Below are 23620 nucleotides of genomic sequence, written 5' to 3'. Positions count from 1 at the left end.
AAGCCCCAGGAGGCTAGAACATGTTCTAGGGATGTTCTAGCCTCCCTGCATTGGCTCCCAGTGCTACATTAGATTGAATTTAAGATCCTTTTTTGACCTAAAAAGCACTAAACACTCAGTCTCTTTCCTACCTCAAATGCTGAGCTACTACTCTTAATCTTGACAGCTCCACTCTTTACATTTTACCTTGCTGTGTATCCTCATGACAAGATGCCCACACTCAGGGCTTTCTACCAAAATGCACATGTGGATAGCTCCAAAACTATAGGAGCATTTAACTGAACAAGACTTTATAAAAGAAAATGTATTGGATGTTTATATTCAATGCTATAAGTTATTTTTTTCTTCAGGTTGGAATGTATTAAAGGGGATCTTTTAATAGTGAGAACAAAACTAAAACAATGTGGCATCACCAGTTAGAAATCGAAATACATTACAGTAAATCAGATCATTTGAGGATTGGATCTTAAATTCTGAAAAAAAAGCTCACCATCCAAGATTATGAGCGCTCCAGACCCCTTATCCAAGACATCAACAACTGTAGCTTGAGAAGTCAGTTTTCCTGTATTTGCATATAAGCATTAGTAAATAACTGTTTGAAACAAATAAACAGTTGTAAGTCAGTAAGCAGTTGTCTTGCCAACAGAAGTAAACAAGACAAGTAAACATTAAAATTACTCATATATTAAGAACATCTTCTGATAATAATCTTCAGCAAATACATACATCTTCCCAGAATTAAATGTGCCAAATGGCCTGCTATCTTATACATATTTCTCATGATTCTATATAATAAATAATAAGACTTAAATAGCACATATTATCTCATTCAAAAGAGATTATCTAGTATCAAAAATAATTTAAAAATACTCCGTTTCCAGAATCATTATTGGAAAATACAAAAAACATATCCAGAAGCCATTTACTAAGAGCATCACTTGCAGACAAATAATATATTTTAAAAGTGTAGGAAAGAAAATGTATTAAAAAAACAACATCAAAGGAGATGTAAATACCAAGTGAAATTCTATTTTGCTTTTCCTTTTTTAAAGATCTTTTTTTAAAGAACCTTACAAAAAGTACTCTTGAGATAAAAATGTCTCAGAGATAGGTTTTGACGATTCATACCTGAGGTTGGCAATGACGTGAACAACTCCAGATACTGTTCTCCATGTAAAAGCTGATAAAAGAAAAAAACACAGGAACAATACTTAAAGGACAGAAATGCTATTCTATTTTCATATGAATCCTATCTTCATATGACTTTACATTTCAAAGGAACATTCAATACAAATACCGTTACAAATTCACGATTAATTACAAATAACAGTTTCATAACAAGTCATATTACATTTCACAATTTAATAAACCTATAGAAAAATGTTAAAATTAGTAAAGCCCTGAGAACTAAGTATAGGATGTTACTCTGGATAATGAAAAAGGAATACATTACATACAGTTACTACTTTTGAACTAACGCTATTTAGCATATTCAGTGGGAAATGGTCTATTCACCCAATATGATAGAAATGGAACATCTGAAAATCTAATGTTTGCACTGGCAACTGTGTTTTACACGTGTTTTAAAAAGCATTGATGTGATGTGTTGTTATAATTAGTTGAGATGTGTCACTGTTTTCTTTTTCTGGACCATAGTCCAAGTAACTCTGGGAGAAGAAGGAGAGGCTTGATGGCGCATGTCTGAAATGTGTGCATGCTGTCTTTATCCCTCATGTTAGTATAAAGACAACAGCACAACACATATGGATTAACAGCTGAGCATCCTAAATATCAGGTGCAAAATTGCTGATGATGACTTAAGAAAAAAATACTCCATTGTTGACTAGGAATTTGTAAATTCCTTAACATTTTTTTCATGTTCGTGGTACACATGCTCACGTGGTACATGTGGCACGTGGTATTTTCTCAAAAATTTGGAATTAATCTTTAAGAACTCAAAGAATCACATTAAGTACTCAAAGAAGGCAATAATAGTATATCTTAGTCAGAACAGAAAACTATGTTTAAGTGTAGAAGTGTATTTAAGACCTAGAACAGATGACACGTCTTTGCACAAAGAGTTGTGGGGCTGTGGAACAAGCTACCCAACTATGTTACTCGAACCCACACCCTACCTTTTAAGAAACGACTGAACAAATTAGCTACTAATAACCAAACAGCCTACCTTTCATATGTTGAATACAAAATGTCTACCTATGATACACAAACAACAGGTGCTTTTTTTTATAAAAGCAAACAATACACACTGAATTGAATTTCTTCTTTCTGCAATATCAAGCAATCTAAAAAACCACTGCAGATGTATTATGTAATCACTATTTATTGCATTTAGCTGTACAAATTAAATTCAAAGGCTGCTGTCTTGAAAAGACTTTCTTTCTTTTTGTTCACTCTTTGAAGCACAGACGTGGAAGTGCCGAGGGACAAAGTTTAAAGAGTTATTTTTACCTAAACTGTAATCTTTCAAAGCAGAAAAGAAGTGGAATAACAATGAAGTGGGATTTTAAAGCAATTATTTTAATAAAATAATGTAAGTGTCGAAAAGATGTGCCACCTCGCATTCACAAGCATCAAACATTAAAATGTATTTATTTTAAAATACTACTTAGTTCACTCAAATGACTTAAAAGGACCAATTGCATTTGTCAATTGTAAAAAGTCAGTACAAAAGTATTTGTTTTGTTTTTACGCTCATTATGTTCCTCCTACTACTCCTTGCATTTTCTCTGCAGAAGGAGTTTTTTTTTGTTTCTTCTACATATTGAGACACATTTTTTTTACAAAGATATAACATTTATTCTTACCTTTGTGTAGTCAAAATTTAATCCTGGAACAGAACTAAGGCCACCATCCATCATGGAGGGCTGTGATGCTATTACTCCAAAGGTAGGAAGACAACTGAAATCCTCATGGCCTTCATACAAAAACTTCAGATAATCTGGATCTTTGGTTGACATACCAACTCCAAGAGCATAAAGAATACACTGGGTGTGAGAGTAGGTGAAGGCAACTTCGGTCAACTTCTGACCAATCGCCATAAGCTGAAGATGAAAAACATTTTCAAACTATTGTATTGGATTCACATCTTCATTATGTGTTAGAACAAAATGTATTGTCATTCTGTCAGGGCAAGAGGATGAAATAGAAAGCTTAAAAGTATGAAAAATACAAAGTGATAAAAATGACCTTTTGAAATATTGCCCCCCAAGGAAAAATGACACCTTTTGGCTTTATAAAATTGCTTTATCTAGAAAATCTTGTTTTTTTTTCTTTCTTAAAACCATCACTCTTTAAGACATATATCCACAGAAAACACATTTTCCTCAGGGAAATTCAGACAGCCTAGATATTTCTACTGAAACCTTAAAATAGAAATGAATATGAATTCATATTATTGCTCCTGGGCAGAACTTGAGTGTTACACAATACAAACTCAACAAAATTATATATAGCCGCCAAAGATAACTACTTCTTGAGTTATAAAGTTGAGGCTACTTGCTACACAAAGCAAAACTCTGCATAACCAGAGGTCATAAGACAAAAAACTACTGTATATACAGTATGTCTTTGCTGGTTCACCTATATACATATGCATATTCATTTGCTGTCCCTGTGCTACTGTGTGGCATAGAAGGTTAGCATGCTGGCATGCTTTATATATACTGATGGAAAAAAGAAATGCTCCACACTCTGGCCCTCCCATCGGCGTGGAGCAGGTTGAAGAGTGACTCATCCGTGAAGAGGACCTGATGCCACTGCTGACGAGTCCGTCGCAGCCTCTGTCTGGCCCAAGCCAGTCGGGTGTGACGTCTAGGAGGTGTGAGCAGAGGGCCTCTGACAGGTCCCCTTCTTCTAAGGCCAGCAGCATGGAGCTTCAGTGTCCTGTCACTGATGTAGACATTGTGTCTGCCGGCATTTTCAGCAGCAGTATGGGTAGCAGATCTGAAACTATCTCTCAGATGGACCAATGTGATGTGTCGGTCCTACTGTGGTGTGGTCACTCGAGGGTGAGTGAGTCTTGGATGGTCATCTGTCCTGCCGGTCTGCTGAAACCTTCTCTGCAGTCGGGACACAGTGCAGCAGCTAACTCCATAGTGTCTGGCAACGCTGGCACATGATGTGCCTGCCTGCAAGCATGCCAATGGCCCTCTCCCTTGCTTTTGGTGACATTCAAGGCATTATAGAACATTATGGTACAGAAAACTGTGTAAGTGTGGCGTTTTTCTTGCAGTGACCTAAGCTTTGAATTAAGGCCTTTTTAAAGGTGACCTGATCAGGCATTGTTCCACCTGGACCTCGTTAGGTAAAAGTGCTCCTAACAAGCTTTCGTGTGATTGGCAAGGTGCAATGCCTCACTGCACAAGCTGTATTGTGAAAGTACTTTTTGTGAAAGTACATAAGATATAACTATAGTATTCTCATTCCAGAAAATGTTGCATTTCTTTTTTCCATCAGTATACATCTATTTCAAAAAGCATGATTAAGAATTGTGATGGACTTTGGTCCTTTATCAACAATTTAATAAAAGTTGGCATGTATGCCTTTTAGACATGTCCGGTCTAGTTCTTACTCACTAGCAACACTTTCAAACCTTCATAAAAAACATTAAAACCGAAACATGGTCACAAAGTACCCCTAGGTTCATTAATTTTAACTGTAAAGAAAAACACTGCTACTTGTATGCTACTTTTTGAGGTCCTATAAAGACAGACATGAAGCTATTTCCTTGACAGACAGATTTATAATGTTGTCTTTGTACTCACTGGATTAATTCCTGAAGAGTTAGTGGATATACCATTGGAAGGATTTTGTGATATTCCTGCTCCAGCATCAAGTTTTGACAGCGTCTCAATCAGAGTACTTAATGAATCTGTAAAACATAAATGTGTTTTTGCAAAATAAAAAGACTAAAAGCAACAAAAGAGAAATTAGAGTAATTTAGGAAAGATTATAGAAATAGATAAATATCACCAACTCTCAAGCCATCTAAGCAGCAGCACAATTTTATTTGTTTACTATTTTTGAAAATTTGGTAACTGTATAACTGTGTTCAAAGCTAAGGTTACCAACTAAGTGCATATACTGTATAAAACATGAAATTATTTTTTTAACTGTCTGCAGAAGAAAAGCCTGACCTGGTAAAAAAAAAAGTTAGAGCTAAAGAAATGTTTCTTGTGATTTGACAGTTGGAGAATCAACTGTGAGTGGATGGATAAAAGATGAAAAGGACCCCAGAGAATTCAATCACAAAGGCCACTTAGCAGAGAAGATGCTTTATGAAACTAAAAATGAATGATTACTTTCCCCATTAACCTGAGAAAAATGTCTAATGAAGCAAGTATTTTTGTTTCATACTATTGTATTTGAATATTTAACTACTGTTGTCCAATTATTTAAGTACAGTACAGTTACCCATAAATTTACAGCAACATCCCATAATTGCCCATTCACATCTATAAAACTAATACAATGTGTATTTAAATGCTTATTTGGGTTACTTAACTATCACGTTACCTTCTGGATATATTTTTATACATAAAAGCCAATTTACCTGGTACTCATGACAAACCAAGTGGGTGATTATATTTCACAGTAAAGCTCTTTTATGGGTCTCATTATGTCATAGTCTTTGCAGATTTATACTGGAGCTTGTCACCCACAATATAGTGAGAGTGTGGTCTATGCCACAAAAATGTTAATTATCTCGATATTGTAACTGCCCGTTTTATTTTCATTTTAAGTTTTGGATTTCACATGATTTTGTCCATCTTTTTTATTTTAAACGACTTCGCAGTGCATCACATACATTTGAAAATGCTGTACATTGCTGTATATGGAAAAGTGTTTTACAGCCCTTTTTCAGGATTACTTTTAATTTTTGCTAATTTTTAAGTTTATTTTAAAACACAGAATTAATGCCACTTTGATTCTATAAAAAATATTTTCTAATTGTTATTAGCCACTATAAACGATATAAAACTATAAACACTATAAAGCAGAATGATACAATAATTTAATACTAGTGCTGTCCATCATTAAACTATTTTCAACTAATTGAGTCCAAAGTTATATAAGGAATAATTCAAGTAATTATGTATGATAAATATCATGCATGTAAATTGAGTACACATCCAGGAGAGGAAGATAAAGAATTATTAATTCTAGACCCTGCTGTAAAATAGAACTATATTCTCTGAATTAAACTCAACAGTCAAGACACAACGGAATACAACCCTGTCAAAAGCTGCAAATGCAACTGTGGTCCCAGCTCAACAAATCCTTTTAGTAGTCCATCTATATTCAGGCACAGTATTTAAAGGCGTGGTAATGTAAATGAAGTGATCCAAGTGGGTCTAGGACAGGGGTTGACCAACACAGAAAGAAAAAAACATCTTGAATTTCAGTTAGGAGTAAGGATAGAATAACTTTCAAAGACGCATGTCTTTCAGATTACAGAAACATCAATAAATCAGCAAAACCTTCCTGTAATGAATAGCTATGGGGGCACACTTGCTCTAGCATAGGAAACATAGCCCTCTTTACTGTGTGAAAATATAATGGTTCAGTTCCTATAAACACCTCGTTTCCTCCACGAGGGTATCTGCAGTGATTCAGTGACAGAAGCTGCGGGTTGGAAAATGAAAATATTTTTATATTCCACTGACAGGCTGAGAAAGCCATAATAAAAGAAACTCAACCTGGAAGCCTATTGTTTCAGAAAAGGTGACTAGCTTCTGAATTATTTAAATCCCAAAGGCGACATGTTTGGTACACTACCAACTTAAAGGTATCTCAGAGATACCACAGTACGTATGGCTGGCTGTGCTGAAGCAGTGATGAAAAGGCAGAATAACCTGAAAAGAATATTTATCAAAACGTTTGAGATGCTGAATATCTGCCCTAGTGGGACATTATCTAAATAATGCAGATGTTTTATATTGCAAAGTTACTTAATGGTCAAGCCTATACAATACAAAGAAATAATCAGACTGCTTAGAACTCATCTAGCTACAGTAATTACATTTTTTATCAGAAACTGGAGACTAATTAAGAAAATACATAAAAGCACCAGGTTTTTTGCCTAGGGAATATGTAAATTACTGGAGATCAGGTGTAAAAGAAAAAGAAATAAAGTCAAAGAAATGCATTTAATACAATGTAGAGAGTCAGAAGTAAAAGAAGTATAAGGCATCATAAGAAAAAAAGTGTTTTGTTTTCAAAACAAAAATTATGTTACTTTGTTTTGGCGCAAAATTCACACTGTATTTTCAGATGTTCAAAATGCTTATCACAATATGGAAGTTATGCATTGATAGGACTTCTATCTTTCTTCACAAGCTGCAAAATTAAAACAACATTTAATCATACACAAAACACAGAACATGACTTTCTATTCAAATAGTAAATGAAACAACAAAAAAAAAACAGATAATAGGCTCTACTCCTTAAGTACTATTCATCACATCACTGTGCATCACAGAGGATTTACAAATTGATCACTAGGCATTGCATAGGACCAGTGCCCCTAGTGCAGGCAAACCTTATCTTCTCATTAACTCACTAGCCATGTCTTTTGACATTACAGTTTCGGAAAGAATTCAAAGTGCAATTAAAATCACTTATGAAGTCACACTTTATGGCGTTTAAACTCTTGCAAAGAGTTTTAAGACTTTCTAGACTACGAGTGTCAAACATACAACAAACAACAAGGCCAACTTCAGCCAATGGGGCATGTGTAGTCAGCATCTCAACTGGGATTCACCTTGTCTGAGCTTGAACAGCCCACACATAAAGCAGGCACATCTAGCTATTCACATTTTTATCAGAAACTGGTGAAATTACTGTAACAGTTTGTATACACTGCAGTCCCTGTGGTTCTCCACCTCTATCCAAGTGTAGTTTCATTTTGGCATGTCTTTGTGTTAAAATGGTTGGGAAAATAATCCTGTACACACACTTCCTCTAAACTCCTCCAAGTTTAAAAGAAACTGCAGCAGCTGAACCACCACTGGTCTCACTGACCCATCTCAAAAGAAGATTTAGCAATAAGGGCCTTTTAACTGTGTATCAAAGAACTGAAAAGAATGCAATTCAGAACGCCAGCATGTATCATTTGTACAATAAGGAGAAGTTCCTAAAAACTAACAGCAACAGTCATAGAAGTGAACTGACTGCTGCTTTTATATTGCTGATTTCTAGCAAACTGTTTTTTTTATTTGTAGTTTCTGTGTTTATCAAGTGACATCCTAAAAAATTTTTGCTGACTCTGTCTTTCAGTTGAAAACATTAAAGCTCTGCTGATTGTGAAACTCGTCAATCTGCTTTTCATTCAGCCTCACAACCTCTAAGTGTTAATCAGTTCCCCCTAGCAGAGTTTACAGATAATGCTGATCACTAATCCCACAATCCATTTAATCACACTTCCTTTCTCAAAGTTCATAACGCAAGATTTCATATAATGAAAATGCAATTACCACTACTTTACCTGTGAAAGCTTACAGCCTGTTCCAAATCTCTAGAAAATCACCCAACATTACTCAGACTTTACCCTAACATTACTGAACTGTCAAAATAAGAACAAGACATTTAAAAGTGTATGATAGCTCATTAGCCCATTTAACTACAATGTAATACCATAGTGGTACCATAATCAAATAGATAAAATGTTGTTGAGTCATGCTGGGTGTGTTCTTTGAGATCTCGATTGAGAGACATGTTGCCTCAGTAACCACAGGGAGTGGTTAAGAGCAAGCCAAATACTTCCCTGAGAGATCAAGCAGAATTTAGTCCCGAGTATGCTGCAGATGTGAGAGTGTGACCATCGCAGTTCCACATGGGCTCATGGGCTTACTTGATTACTTATCAAAGTGAAGAAAAGTTGCCATAGAGAATAAATTATTCGTGTGTCCCAATATGCACACTTGTGTTCTTGCGCCCTTCATATGCGCATTCTCGTTCAAGTCTGCAAGGGCTTAGGGTGTCCCATTAAGAGATTTGGAGATTAGAGATTTAAAGGGACAGCAGCCTCCGGGTTGGTGGCCGGGAGCAAGGAATATGTAAATCACTGAAGATGCGAGGCTCCTAGCAAGAGTGTCATCAGGGTAAAGCTTGTCGGGCCAGGGGAACTGCAAGCGAAGGGCTCAGTAAGGTGAGGCACCCCAGGCAGGACCGTGGCGTGGTTGTGGTAGAGACTCTGGGCCTGGGATTGCACGAGGGATCGGCCCAGATTTCTCAGAGTATGTGACGCCGCGCATCTGGGTTACCCTGAGTGGAAGCCAATGTCAACACCACTCTCAAAGTGCATGTTCAGATGCGAAAAGGTTTCCCCAGCAAGCTAAAAGGGCAATATCTGGAGCATAGACCAAGAGGCGGCCTCTACCCCCAGGTGTAAATACTGTAAACTCGCAAAAACACTTTTGAATCCTTTATATCACTTTAAATTTTACAACCAGTGAAAGCTTTGTTGTAGAGAACGATTGTAAAATAAAATTTGTATAGCAGACATATACTGTATAGCTGTGCAGTTATTTCTGTGAATTGCTGAACAACATTATTTTCAACAGAACAGAGATTTACATGGTGGACAATTATTACAGCTATGATATTTTAAATAATTCTAGTTAATAATGTTAAAACAACATCCCATACTCATAGGGTAATGGGTATGTTTTGCTAAATTGGCACCTAGTGAAGATGCAATGGTTGCTGAATGCATTTTAAAGAGAATGAAATTATAAAATAAATAACAAAAACCATGAAACACTACAAATAAATAATACTATGCATGTATGTAGGATGTGCCTACTATTTTGATCATTTTAAACATGTATGGCCTGCCTGAAGCATATTTCAATTTAATTTGTTTTGCTGTGGAAAATGGGTTTTATACCCCTGGTCTACACATTTTAAAGCTTTACTGAGTGTACAATACAGATATGCATGTTAAGTAAGTTCCTAGCCAGTAACCACTTTTTGAAATATTACACTTGGAAAGAAATCATTCTTACAGAAACTTAATTACTTAATTATGCTTTGAACTTTTTAAAAGTTTGGAAAAAGGAAAAGAAACTTCTAGTAAAGCAGAAAAACGTTAAACTACTGCGTTTTATGTTCTGCAAACTTATTTAAATTCACATTACACAGCAACATTCCAAGTCACAGCAGGACTGCATATTATAAAAGTCCTCTGGGTACGTATTTGTCTTTGGTCTAACTTTGAAGTTTGGTAAGGTCTTATTCCAATTCCATGTAATCAGATTTAACCTGAACTATTTGTCAATAATATCCTCAAAGGCTGAAATTACGAAAAAGCTATGTGAATGCACTAACATTACTATACCCATCAAATCTAAAAAATGGCTTTGCTAATGTGCTTTTACGGTGAGAAAAAAATGCCTCTGGCCTAAAATTCCCAATGTGAAAGAAGAAGATATACAAGGAAGTTAATAATTACTGTTAGAGGAAAGATTTCAGGACTACTGAATACAAATCATAATTCTATTGAGTTAATGGTTGTATTAATTTGTACTTTATTTTAAAATGTAAAAAGGGAATACTTTTAAACCATAGACAGAGGTCTATACTCACCACTTGGAATCTATACTCTTTACTCAAGTGAGTCAAATGATAGAAACAGAACAAGCAATGCAAATCAATTGCAGACATTGTCTATACCATACTAGTAGCTGATTTAACCAAACACCAGAAAGAGTAATAACACTAAAATAACAGTAAATAAAAACTACCCACATCACTAATGTTGCTATATAAATCATGGGGTACATTTAAGAAATTTGTGTCCTAAATATCACTGATACTTTCAAAGTCATGACAATTTATGATAAATATCATAAATGAGATTACAAATGAAATTGACAAATTTAGGTAACTCAGGTATTGCTGTTACTTGTATTGAAATGCAAGTCAACATAAAGTATGTCAGTAGTAATTGTGTATGTGGTTATGAAGTCTTGCAATCATCACAGTGACGAAAACCTTTCTACCCTTGCTTCTAATTTATCTTAAAAACAAAGGGTTCAAATATTAATTCAGAGGCATCGGAAAAATACTGGAAAAAAAACACTTGCCTACAAGAAGTTACAACAAGCATTCCATATATACACCATTAAATTTTTTATTTGTATGTGCACAGCTCCCAGGATAGTGAAATGTGCTTTGTCAATCAACAGTGCATTAAAGGGGAAATAAGGCTGGTGTTCCACACATACAAGAAAGGTTAATGCAAAATCCCAGCAAGTGTCATAGTCAAGCAGCGCCAGGAACAATTCCATCTTCTGTGGCTACTATTTCAACTTGGCTCACTAAGCTTCAAGAACAGGTCCTAAGAAATGTTTGTCTGGCAAGATGCTAGACAAGCCTTAAAGACCTCAAGGTTCTCCTCATCTGTGTCTGCTTCAGCTGCTACCTTGACAAGCTGACCCGACCTGGAATGATCAAGAACACCTCTACACTCTTCCAACAGTCATGTCAGATGTTGAACTGCTGGCTGAATGCAGCAACACTGGTATAGTACTTTGCCTACAAAAGTCTCTCAATGCTAAAACAGCATTACTACTGTAAATGTCTGGCAGTCAATTGTTATAAGAGGAGCTTCATTATGCAGGCTCACGGATATGTTTGCCAGCCAGTATAAAAAGATAAATACAAAAATATATAATAGTGCACAAAATTAGCACTCAATTAGGCTGGAAGGTGGCCTTCATGACTTAATTCCTTGACTAACCACCACAAGCATGTAGCTGCATTACTTACTCTCACTGCCAAAACAACCACTCAGTTATCTGGTTAGGGCAGGCACCTCAAACACCTTCAAAATGCAGAGGAATTCTTTTTTTGGGCTCCTTACACTTAGAAAATCACAGGCCAGTCAGTTTCTGATACTACTTTGTTTTATTTTGGTTTCTAAACCCTGTGGTTCTATGCTATATTTGTAAGAAAATAATTTAATACCACATGAAGACACTGACACCTGCATGCCCACGACTCTATGATCTCTTAGTAAATGTGATGGACAGTTACAGATCATCAGCTCAGAGCTGGCTTTAGAACTGTAAAACAGATATGAGTACTTGATATGGATCAATCAATCTAGACAACACATAATGGAAGAAAATGCACAAAGCTAGGGCTCTTTACCTTGGACACTTGCAGGTTTGTCTGCATCACGGAAGTCACAGATCTCTTTCCATTTGTTCTGCACTGCCTCAGGAGTCATTTTCTGATTTTTCTGCCTGACAATGCTGCCTTTCGTTCTCTCCCAGCGCACTGATTACAGGAAAAAAATGGGAAATTGTTGACTCAGGTCATGCATTTAGAAAAACAAGGAAAAAAATAGATCTTTCTCAGAAGCAATTCTAAAATACACATACGAAAATGTATTTTTTTATTTTAGAGAAATGATGTGCATGTCTTTTCAATATTTAAGTTATATTAAATCAGATTATGTGCCTTTTTCCACATACTAAAATTACATTATTTGAGTTAAGTTATATAGTATTTTATTATGCTGAGACATTTTTTATGAAATATTAATAAAAATATTATATCAGTCAGTTTTAAAAATAAAACCAATTTCACTGGTTAAAAATCACAATGAACAAGTTTATGTTTAAGTAAATCTGAATAAAATTATAAGCAGGGATTCAAAAAAGTGTTAGAAAGGTTTGCAAGCTCACTATTCTAAAAAAACTGCCTATCTATTGTTCTTATAAAATGTAAAGTACATTAATGTACCATTGTGTGAACCTAGTGACTGAAAAATTCAATTGACTTGGCGATGTATGAATACAGTCCACGTTCCTCTGATCAATGTTCTACATTGCATGTTGATATATACAGACAATTATCTCCATTATTCTATTGACAATCTGCGTATTTTGTTTTTCCTTTTTTAACCAGATTTTTACTAACTAGACTGTGCTGTAGACAAGGTACTCAGATTCACTTAGGCACTTCACTGAAATACTCACAGGAATAATCAGGCCTATATGACACATTTTGAATTATATCACTACTATACAAGTGTAATCAATCTTCCTTTTCCTTTCTATACCAAACAAAGATATGTCTTGAAATACGACTTCAGAATAATGAATAAATTGTGACAATTGCACTCTTTTGTATTGTAATCATGGGAAGTAGCATGAGCTATTGAAATTTCAGATATTCTTCTTGTGCCTAGGTAATGATCAATGATACAATGGAAAAAATTGTACTGGTTTCTGAATGGCATGCCTGTCATGTGGTGTAACACACAGATTAAGTTCAGGTTAAGCCTAAAGTGCCAAACAATGTAATATAATAAGCCTCAATCCAAACACAGCACACACCTTGTCTCACAATATCACTCATCTGTTATAGAACTATTTAACAAAATACATTCACTTACATTTACCAATCCAGCCAGCTCCCACCTATAAAAACAGAAATAAAAAGAGAACAAATGAGAAATACTGGAACAAATGCACTGCAAGATACACTGATTTAACACTGTAACACTACATAACACTATTTAATATTATACCATTTAATATACACTTCAGAAAGTTTTACACTGTAAATCATTTATTGTTGATTAAATATAGTCTCTGTGCTCATGTCTATAAAATGATGGGCATCAGGCTCCTGGTTAGGAACATAACTCCCAATTGTAACATGATTTCTAAAGGAAAATCAGATTTGCCTTTCCTTTCAACCTACAATGCCTTTTCATTAAATTTTCTTATTAAAAATTAAGTTAGAAACTTCAGTTCAGTTTTCTCAGCTACACTCAGTTATACAGAAGACAGGACATGACAGGAGAGACCTGTTGGCAATGGATCCAGGAACTCTTGACCTCAGAACCATGGGTAAGAAAACCAAGAAGCATCTTCTTAGAGTATCTGGAAGGCCTCAACAGTACAAAACACACTTTGCTGTGATGACGCACTAGGAGTAAAGTCATGGCCTTCTTTTGCACAGATCCACTTGCTGAGGAATTTTATTATCATCTCAAGGACAGTCTGAAGAATTTTCACTTATATTAAAGTTGTCTACACCATTCAGTTTACTTTCAGAATTTGAAGCGGACAAAGAGCTGCTGCTCTGCTCTGTCATCTACCGGCAAAGACAATCAGCGACACACATTCAGCAGGTGACAGTATCAGAACCTCTACTGCATCTGGACAAAACAGAAGGACAGAAGCTGCTGATCAAACCTGCATATTGCTGGTCAGCAGGAATGCACCAAGGGAGATCTTATTAACCTTTTTATTTGCTTTATATATAGACTTAAATGTTTAACCTCATGGGTCACCACCAGGATCACTGAATTTAAAAGGGAGCATCATTTAAAGAAGTTTCAAAATGACTCTTAGAAATCAACTAATTATTCTCTTAGTAAATTATTTTTCTCTCTCTGAACTCACAGATCTCTCCTGGTTAGGATTGCTGATGTACAATTAAGTACAGCTGACAGTGTGTCTTGTGCTGTGAATTAAGTGACACCTGTCACATACAAAATAAATTGGTCTAAACTAATCATTAATCCTTTGAATCTGACAGCTGTGACAGCTTCTTTTCTGTCCTATAGTCCTATTCAGTCACAATATTCAGTTTTCCTTAACTACGTATTAGAATTTTCTCTAATCTGTAGCACATTTCTAAAAGAATAAGCCTGAGGTCCTGAATAAAATTAATGCAGATTGGATTATGTGGCCTTATTTACAGGCTATACTACATGGTAAAATTCCCATTATTAAAATAACAAAATTAGCTCCTGCATTACATATTTTCCATGATCTTCATTTCACTTAACCCCAATCAATATTCAGAACAAGTTATAATTAATTTCATTCACAATGTGTTAAGTGTACAAGGGTTTGGGTGATGGACTTTCAGAATTCAAATATTGCTATTGCTATTATGTTTTCCGTTGAGGTTATTTAGTGTCCTTTTTTTCTCAGAATGAAAAGGATTTCAGCACGTAAAGCATTTCAGCTAAGCAGTAATAAACAAATACATGATTTTTATCAAAGTGTACAAACTTTGAATCTACCTATGCATAAAGTGATAAGGAGAGCTCCCTTTTATTAATGTTTTATTTTGCGAAACACGTAATTATATAAACAAACAAAATGTTCTATTGAAATAAACATTTCCATTACGTTATAACAAATAAGGGCTAAAGTTTTAAACCTATAATTGTGGCTGGCATTTTTGATGTTTAATCTTACCAAACCTACATGCATGTACACAACTCATATGCCAATTCTTCAACAGAGAAATTGTCACCGTTTAGCCCTCTTATTAAAAAAAATTAGATCTTAGAATAGCCCATCCATACTTAACTGTCAATATCCCATCACTGAACTTTAAACATAAACACTGAAAGTTAAATTGTTGTGATACATATCTCTTTTAACACAAAATGCTGTTTTTTATAACCAGTTTCATGGTGTTACCACACAATAATCAAGGTAGTTACTGTATTAAGAGCAGGCGAGTTAAAAATAAAAAAAAACAACATCAAAGAAAGTCATTATAAATAGTCAAGACCAAAAGCTGATGAGAGTTAGTGACATGGAAAAAAGGCCACATCATGCTGTGAATATCAATTAATATTCACAACAGGGCTGGGGCTTAATTTACCTTCATGGACAACCAGTAGATATAGAAAAAAACTGATATTATAAAGCTGGCGCAACTAACCTTGACAAACTAACCTTCCTCCTTACAGCTTCAGAAGATCCACTACACTCAATACTACAATATTACACCTTAACAGGAAAGTTTAAATAAATATTATTTGGGACTGTTTTTGGGACACAAATGCCTCCATCAAGGCACCTTTAAGAGTACACTAACATAGGTAACAGCACTTTACAAATAGACATAGACACAGAATATCAATAAAAAATTATCAACCATGAAATTATCGTTTCAAACCAAAATGTTTCATTTTTGCACATTTTTCACAATTCAAACACAAACTACTAAGCATGTATTTTTTTAAAACATTTTTCAACAAAACTGACAATTTCTTATCTAATGAGTGGAGAGACTAGCATTCTACTCCACTAGCTGCATTTGATAATAATAAATAATAATAATTGCTTACGCTTATATAGCACTTTTCTGGACACTCCCCTCCAAGCGCTTTACAGTTAATGGGGACTCCCCTCCACCATTACCAATGTGAGGCATCTACCTGGATGATGCGACGGCAGCCATAGTGCGCCAGAACGCTCACCACACCTCAGCTATCAGTGGGGAGAACAGAGTGATGAAGCCAGTTTATAGATGGGGATTATTAGGAGGCCATGATTGGTAAGGGCCAATGGGAAGGACGACGCCATCACTATCCTGGGGCATTAGGACCCACACAGACCACAGGGTGAGCGTCCCCTACAGGCCCCTCTACAACCTCTTCCAGCATAAACCTTAGTTTTTCCCAGGAGGTGTCCCATCCAGGTACTGACCAGGCTCACACCTGCTTACCTTCAGTGGGTTGCTAATTGTGAGTTGCAGGGTAATATGGCTGCTGGCCATTGTGAAATATCATGAAAAGTGTGTGAAATATAAAGAATCCACTTCACCTTTATCATAGAAACATTATATATATATAGCTGGAGCAGTTGGAATAACCAGTTCGTAGGATTTTTACAATCATACTTGAACTGACAAAGCTAAATAAAGCTTTGTGCTTTTTGATTTTCACATTCAACATGCAGTGTGTTTCATAGAATCTGCATAGAAAGACTTCAACAGAAAATTTGCAGATGCAAGGATATCTCTCCACCGTGTTGCTCATATTTTGTCATAGAAGGATGCGTGTTATCACCTTCTTTTTCCCCTTTTCTCTTTCTTACCTCATCTGATCTTATATATTGTGTTTCTAGACTGTTGCTTGACACTTAATAATTTACTCACATCTTAATTTACTAAGGTAAACCAATTTAAACTTTATAATTGCCTGGACCCCCTACATCTCAGCAAACATCCCCTTTGCTTTTGTAACTGGAAATGTTTACACTGCCAGGTGTTTTACACTTTATCTCTAAGAGGCACTTTCTGACATTCAGATGATTGAGACTAGTTTATACTTTGCGGTTTTTTCATTTAATGCAAAGATGGCAGATGGCAGTGATAAAAGACGAAAAATAACTTCCACACAACCTTTTAAGGACCAAACATAGGCAGGCACAGTTAGCCTCAACAATACCTCTAGGGCTCTCAGCTTTCTACAATTGATCTACTGGCTACATGGAAGTCTTACTGAGGCTGTAATAGTATTTGGCCATTTTTTAAATAGTATTAATGTAACCACTAGTTAATCAAGCCACTCTCTGGCAATGGGGAAAATGGTTGAATAATTAATATAAAATGTAGCAAACGCTAGGTTTCTTGGTTAAATGAATGTAATCACAGTGCAGAAAATGAAAATTGTTCTGCAAGTACATGAAAGGCAGGCCCAAAAGAACAAAAGCCAAAATAATTGTAGCCAAACGGTAGCTAAAAAAGGTTATGATTTAAATGAAGTAAATTAACTTAAATTTAATAACTTTCATCCACCTCCTTACAACCATTTTAAATAAAATAATGTTAATATTTTAGGCCTCAGCATCAAAAGTGAGAAACTAATGCAGAATAATTTACTCATATCGCAAAGTCACGCAGGTGCCATCATGTACAGTATTTCCAGCAATCTCATTTGCTGCATCTCATGCAGAAAATGCTTAGCCGTTTACATTGGTGAGACAGGAAGAAGTCTGGCAGACCATTTCAGGGAACATGTCAGAGCTGTGCGGATCAAAGATCTCTCCAAACCGACTGTTCCCCATTTCCATCACCTCTAATAGCCATGATCTTTCTCAGCTCTATGTATGCCTCTTCATAGAGCTTTGTCAGAACTCCTATTGCAGAAAGATATCCAAAATCAAAATGATCCTTAAATTCGGATCACACCACCCCCCTTCTATAAACGACAGACTTATCTCCTTTTGAATCTATTAATTTGCAGAGTTTGGCGTTCCACAACTGTCCTTCTGTTCTTCTGACCCTGCGGTCCATGTGGGTCCTAATGCCCCAGTATAGTGATGGGGACACTATACTGTAAATAGGCGCCGTCCTTCGGATGAGATGTTAAAACCGAGGTCCTGACTCTCTGTGGTCATTAAAAATCCCAGGGTGTCTCTCGAAAAGAGTAGGGGTGTAACCCCGGCGTCCTGGCCAAATTTCCTATTGGCCCTTACCAATCATGGCCTCCTAATAATCCCCATCTATGAATTGGCTTCATTACTCTGCTCTCCTCCCCACTGATAGCTGATGTGTGGTGAGCGTTCTGGCGCACTACGGCTGCCGTCGCATCATTCGGGTGGATGCTGCACATTGGTGGTGGGAGGAGAGTCTCCATTACCTGTAAAGTGCTTTGAGTGGAGTGTCCAGAAAAGCGCTATATAAGTGTAATCAATTATTAATTATTATTATTACTACTTTCCTTCTTTTCCCCACAGAAGACCCCACAGTTTATTTTCTTTACCCTTCTGCGTGGAATGAACCTTTACATGTTTCTTTACAGCCTATGCATGCTGACACAGCTACTGTACCTACTCATATGTCTTCACAGAGCAAGATATCAGGAGAAAAAAATGAAAGTATCTGAATTTAAATTAAATTAATTTTAATTTCCTTAAAATGAATCTAGTATTTAAAAAGCAAAATGATAACTGTTCAAATGAAGGTCAATATCTTCCAAATCTTTTTCAAAGCCAAATGTAGGACATGCAGGTGTTTCTTTCTAATGTTAATAAAGAAAATATAATGGTTTATAGTTAATACTGCATCCCCAATCACAACAAAACATTTTTTTCCAGCCTACTAACAAACAGATCAAATGACTTACCTGTAAATCCAACTTATAAAATAGGAACACTGTTTTAATATAACCTTGAGCTTTAGTGAGGGAGATATTACATCATCCACTAATTTAATAAAGTACTTTCCAAAACCTCCATCAGTTAAGGAAGCATCTACACACTATTCTTTATACTATCTATTGGTACTTGGCTCTGAAATGTGGTCCAGATAACATATGCTCAAAAAATAGGGCAATGATGTCCTAAAACCAAGACAAGAGAGATATACTGCATATTTCAACCTCTGAATGATTCTGTTTACTTATTGTCTATGTAGAATGACATAGAAAGAGTGAAAAAATAGAGAAGTAGAATGAAAACATAGGGATTTAACAAACATTAGAATTGTATGTGAACACAAAAACGTATATATTACTGAGCATATTTTTTAGAACAATGTCCTTGTTCTACAATGTGCATAAGATGCAAGAAAACTCATTTCGTAAGCATTATGTCTTTCTAATTAGCATACATATTTACCCAGTTAACATCAGAGTAACCACTGGAAATTTCCAGAGAGTTTGAGGTGAGCAGATGTCTGTGCTTGAACACATTCCTGAGCTTTAATTAGTTTTATGAATAATTCTGAATAACAATTATATATTAAATCACCTATTCTAGAAAGAATTATAATAATGATAAAACTAAAACATGTGTCTGAATCTCTTTATACTAAATGACATAACAATAAAAATGTCAGGAAGCAAATAAGTTGAAAAAAGGCCATTACAAGTCAAAATGTAAACAGAACTGAAGAATAAGCATATATATAAAATAGTAAATCCATATGGTAATTTATCAATTTTGCCACAGTTTTTCCAAGTTTGTTTTGCTCTCTTCCTTGATGTGCTTTGCTTGATTTCCCAATTTACATAATGGCTTATTTGGCCTTACTGCACTCCAAGGTGCTTTTTGGCACAATATAACCTAGTAAGTGTTTACAGGAAAGCCAAAAACAAAATAAAGGATTTTGGCACTGCAGAACAGGGCATTAAGATGTCTTTAATATGTCTGGCTTATTGTCAAGGACAAATGTTATTTTCTTATCTCCTTACCTCAAAGACACTACCATTTTCTTGGCAGCTCTCGTGGCACAACCAAAGCACAAGAGGAGCAACATATTCAGCCTTGAGGGACGCCAAAAGATCTAGGCAGTAAAAACAACAGAAAAAAACAAGAGTTTAAGAGTGTAATTAACAATAGTATTGTCCACCTATAGCAAATTTATACCTAATATAGTTTTTATCACACATCTAAAAGCCAAACAGGCAAAAGCTAAAGTCTGTTTCACACTACAGGACTCTCCATGACTTCTAGTCGGAGAGCATGTCAAATTTAACGACTGCAGTTGCTGAATCTCGCTGCCTTTTCTGTCCTAGAGGAGTTAAATTACAGTATATGACTAGGAATCTCAGGGGGTGACTTATTACACGATTCCCTCACGACTTTTCATCACGGTTCCAAATCTTGTATTGCACCGCGAAAGTACCGCGAGGTCGCCTAATTTTGGCAGACAATCAACGTGGAGCACAACGGAATAAGAGGAGGAGCACCGCACGAAAGTAAATGAACAACAAACACAAAAACGACAAACACGAAATATCGAACAGACATCTGTGCTGGCTCCAAAGTTCGATGAGCCTCTCCTCCATTTGCACAGTCCAAAACACTTGCTTTCCTTTTTTCCTTGCATCTGCATTGTATGCATTGTACTTCCGGTTGAGCGCTCGTTGGCTGTTGACTGTCGCAGGCACAAGAGCCTACACCTACGACTTGCGACTCGCTATGAGAAAATCAAACTTGATTTTATCGTAGCGAGTCACAGAGTCATAGGGGCTATTAAGAGCGCTATGACTGAGTCTCTGGGGGTGTCACACTACACAACTGACGGTAACGGGCGCATGCTGCAACGCTCTACAACTCGCTGTGATTTTCTTACGATTATATAAATGAAGGCTACGACTGAAAATCCTAAGAAAAGTCGTGTAGTGTGACACCGTCTTAATCCCAAATGTGCTTGTGATGCCACCCTTTGTTCTTACTGCCTAATCCACTGTTAACAAGGCTATAGTTAGATGTTTTGATTGCATAATCCAAATTTATAGCAACATAATCTACTCTTTCACCAACATGGTCCATACAATCTAAATCTGTTAATCAAAAATGAAAACAACAACTTAATTTTGTAATAGATTAGAAGCATATAGAACACAATTTATTATAGTTAACTGTAGTACAACAATCATCATTAACCAATTTGTTATTGGTTAAAAGTGTAACCATTGTTAAACTGTTACATTTTAAATATAGTAGGTATACACAGTATAATGTGAAATTGAAAAGTGCAGAATATTTCATAATTCAGTTTCCTCAGTGCAATCTTTTACAGCAGTAGTATTTTGTCTTGGTTATTTACAAAACCAACCTTAAGATTTAAGAAAAGTTCTTTATTTTCATCATATTTCAAATACATTTCCAACCCATCCACTTTTCGCTCATATACTGTCTGAAGCTCATTAGCAAAGAAATTAAATGCTTCATCTGTAAGTGGTTCAACAAAGCATAAACCTCACACATAAGTATTTTCTTGTGTATAATTAATTAACAGCATGCAAAAGCTGTGATTTATACTGCTGATTAAACGCTTGACATGGTTTATCCCTTACAGAATTGGCTAATAGAAAGCAGATAAGCTTTCAGATAGTACAGATAAGGGATGTTTATTCAAATTGGGGTGAGATGTACTGGGACCACTGTAATTACTTATTTATATCAATGATTGAGATTTATGCAAAGTAAGTAAACTTGTCAAGTTTACAGAATACCAAAATAGGAGATTTAGAAATTTAAATTAAAGATGGTACATACTCTTAGCAGATGATGTTTAATGTAGACAACTGCAAAATTGTATATGCTGGTAGCAAAAACAAACTATAGATACCAAATGGGAAATGCTGATCTTAAGGAGACTAAGTAAAGGGTGTTGATGTGTAAAAAGGCAGTAGGGTCAGGAAAAAATGGAGATCCTTGTCTAAAACACATTCCCTAGAATGCAATGTAGAATGAGTTGCTGCCCTCAATTATCTGACCAACTCTGAGAAGATGGTTGGTCAGGTAATAATTAAAAAAATAAGGGAGCAGAGGCTTCCAGGGTATAATCTGCTGTCTGGGGAGAAATTCACCATAGGGAAGATGAATGTGAAGGAAGTGACCCACCAAAACACCAGGGAACTAAGGATATGTGTTTTTTGGAGAAGTATCTGAGATAGACTCAGTTTTGTTTGAGAACAGTTATAAGGACAGACTTTGGGAGACTGAGAGATTGAGTGATGAGTTTCAGAGAGCCACTTGTGTTTGTAACATGTTTGAGAAACAGCTAAGTTGTCAGGCTGTAAGTAGAAAGGGACTTTGGAGAAGTCAAAAAGCTTGAAAATGCACCACCCCCACCCCCAAAATGGAGCTCAAGGTCAATGACCTCCTGGAATTCTTTAATATTTTGAATTATCTTGGAAAGCATAAACAGCACAGGCTTGATTAGGGTCGTGAATTAAAGAGAACACCGTGGAGATCCTTTCTGAACCTTCATATTTTGAATACTCAGTAAACACACTAGAAATTAAGATCAAAAACAAAAACAGGAAAAAATAGCTAACACATGTTATTGTCCTTCTTCAAAAGGCAATATCTCAAGCTGTGGAACACCTAGGATGAGGTCTTATCTTGCATAAAAAGTTGAGAGTGATTCAACAAACAATAAAAAATTGGCATGGATTTTTATGATGGCTGGACCTGGAATGATTTTCTCCTCCTTCCCAGAGATGTGAAATAAATAGCACAAATCAATGCAAAGTCTAATATTTCGTTGTGTTTTCCTGTTGTATTGACCTAGCTATGCTAGAGAGCCCACATACAATGTTTTTGGAGAAATACACTTCTGGTGTGAATTTATGACAGATTGACAAGAGGCTAACGGATGTGATTTTCTTGATAGAATAAAAACTAAATGGAAAAGACAGGCAATACAAGGACAGCTAAGAACTCTCTCTTTGCTAAAGTCCTCCCTAAAACGTCTCTAAACGGTCAGAATTTGATGAATGATAACTGTTTGTTCCTATTACATCAGCTTTTTCGGCAGCCAGGTCAGTTTTAAAACTTATGGGGGCCTTCGGAGCCTTTTTTTTTTGTTTACTATATTTTCCACATGGATTTACACGGGAAAGTTCTACAAAAGTCACTTTTTCAAAGGTGAGGGATCTGGTCTTTTGGTGAATTTTTGCTTTTGCATCTTGCTAGAGAATCAATTATTACTGATGGACTTTGGACCTTCTCTAAAACGAAAGGCTAGATATACAGATGCAAGAAAAAGTTTGTGAACCCTTTGGAATTACCTGGATTTCTGCATTAATTACTCATAAAAGTGTGGTCTGATCTTCAACAAAGTAACAATAATAGATAAACACAATCAGCTTAAACTAATAACACACAAACAGTTGTACTTCTTCTTGTCAATACTGAACACATCGTTTAAACATTCAAATCAAAGTTTATTTATCAAATGCACAACAATACAGCATGCAGCAGTAGTTGCTGGCAATGAAATGTCTTTTCTATGAGCTCCCCGGGGGGGATAAAAATCACAAAATTAAAGTTACAAAAGAAGGTTACATAATAATACATAATAGTAC

General features: G+C 35.8%; 1 protein-coding gene across 2 annotated transcripts in view; it reads right to left on the bottom strand.

Moving 5' to 3' along the window:
* hsd17b4 (hydroxysteroid (17-beta) dehydrogenase 4) overlaps window positions 1-23620 on the bottom strand; it is an 87154-nt gene that overhangs the window by 34839 nt on the left and 28695 nt on the right. For both annotated transcript variants that reach the window (XM_088911058.1, XM_088911057.1), the window contains exons 9-15: window positions 19991-20082; window positions 13430-13454; window positions 12178-12306; window positions 4785-4891; window positions 2826-3062; window positions 1129-1180; window positions 491-562 (exon numbers count right to left, since the gene is read on the bottom strand). In XM_088911058.1, the coding sequence (XP_088767184.1) occupies window positions 491-562; window positions 1129-1180; window positions 2826-3062; window positions 4785-4891; window positions 12178-12306; window positions 13430-13454; window positions 19991-20082 (714 nt within the window). The remainder of the gene's footprint in view (window positions 1-490; window positions 563-1128; window positions 1181-2825; window positions 3063-4784; window positions 4892-12177; window positions 12307-13429; window positions 13455-19990; window positions 20083-23620) is intronic.

Source organism: Atractosteus spatula, chromosome 3, assembly GCF_055471065.1.
Source record: "Atractosteus spatula isolate fAtrSpa1 chromosome 3, fAtrSpa1.hap1, whole genome shotgun sequence".
In the NCBI taxonomy this organism is placed as follows: domain Eukaryota; kingdom Metazoa; phylum Chordata; class Actinopteri; order Semionotiformes; family Lepisosteidae; genus Atractosteus; species Atractosteus spatula.
Note: the sequence above shows the minus strand (reverse complement) of the source record. Positions and strands in the feature narration are given on the sequence as shown.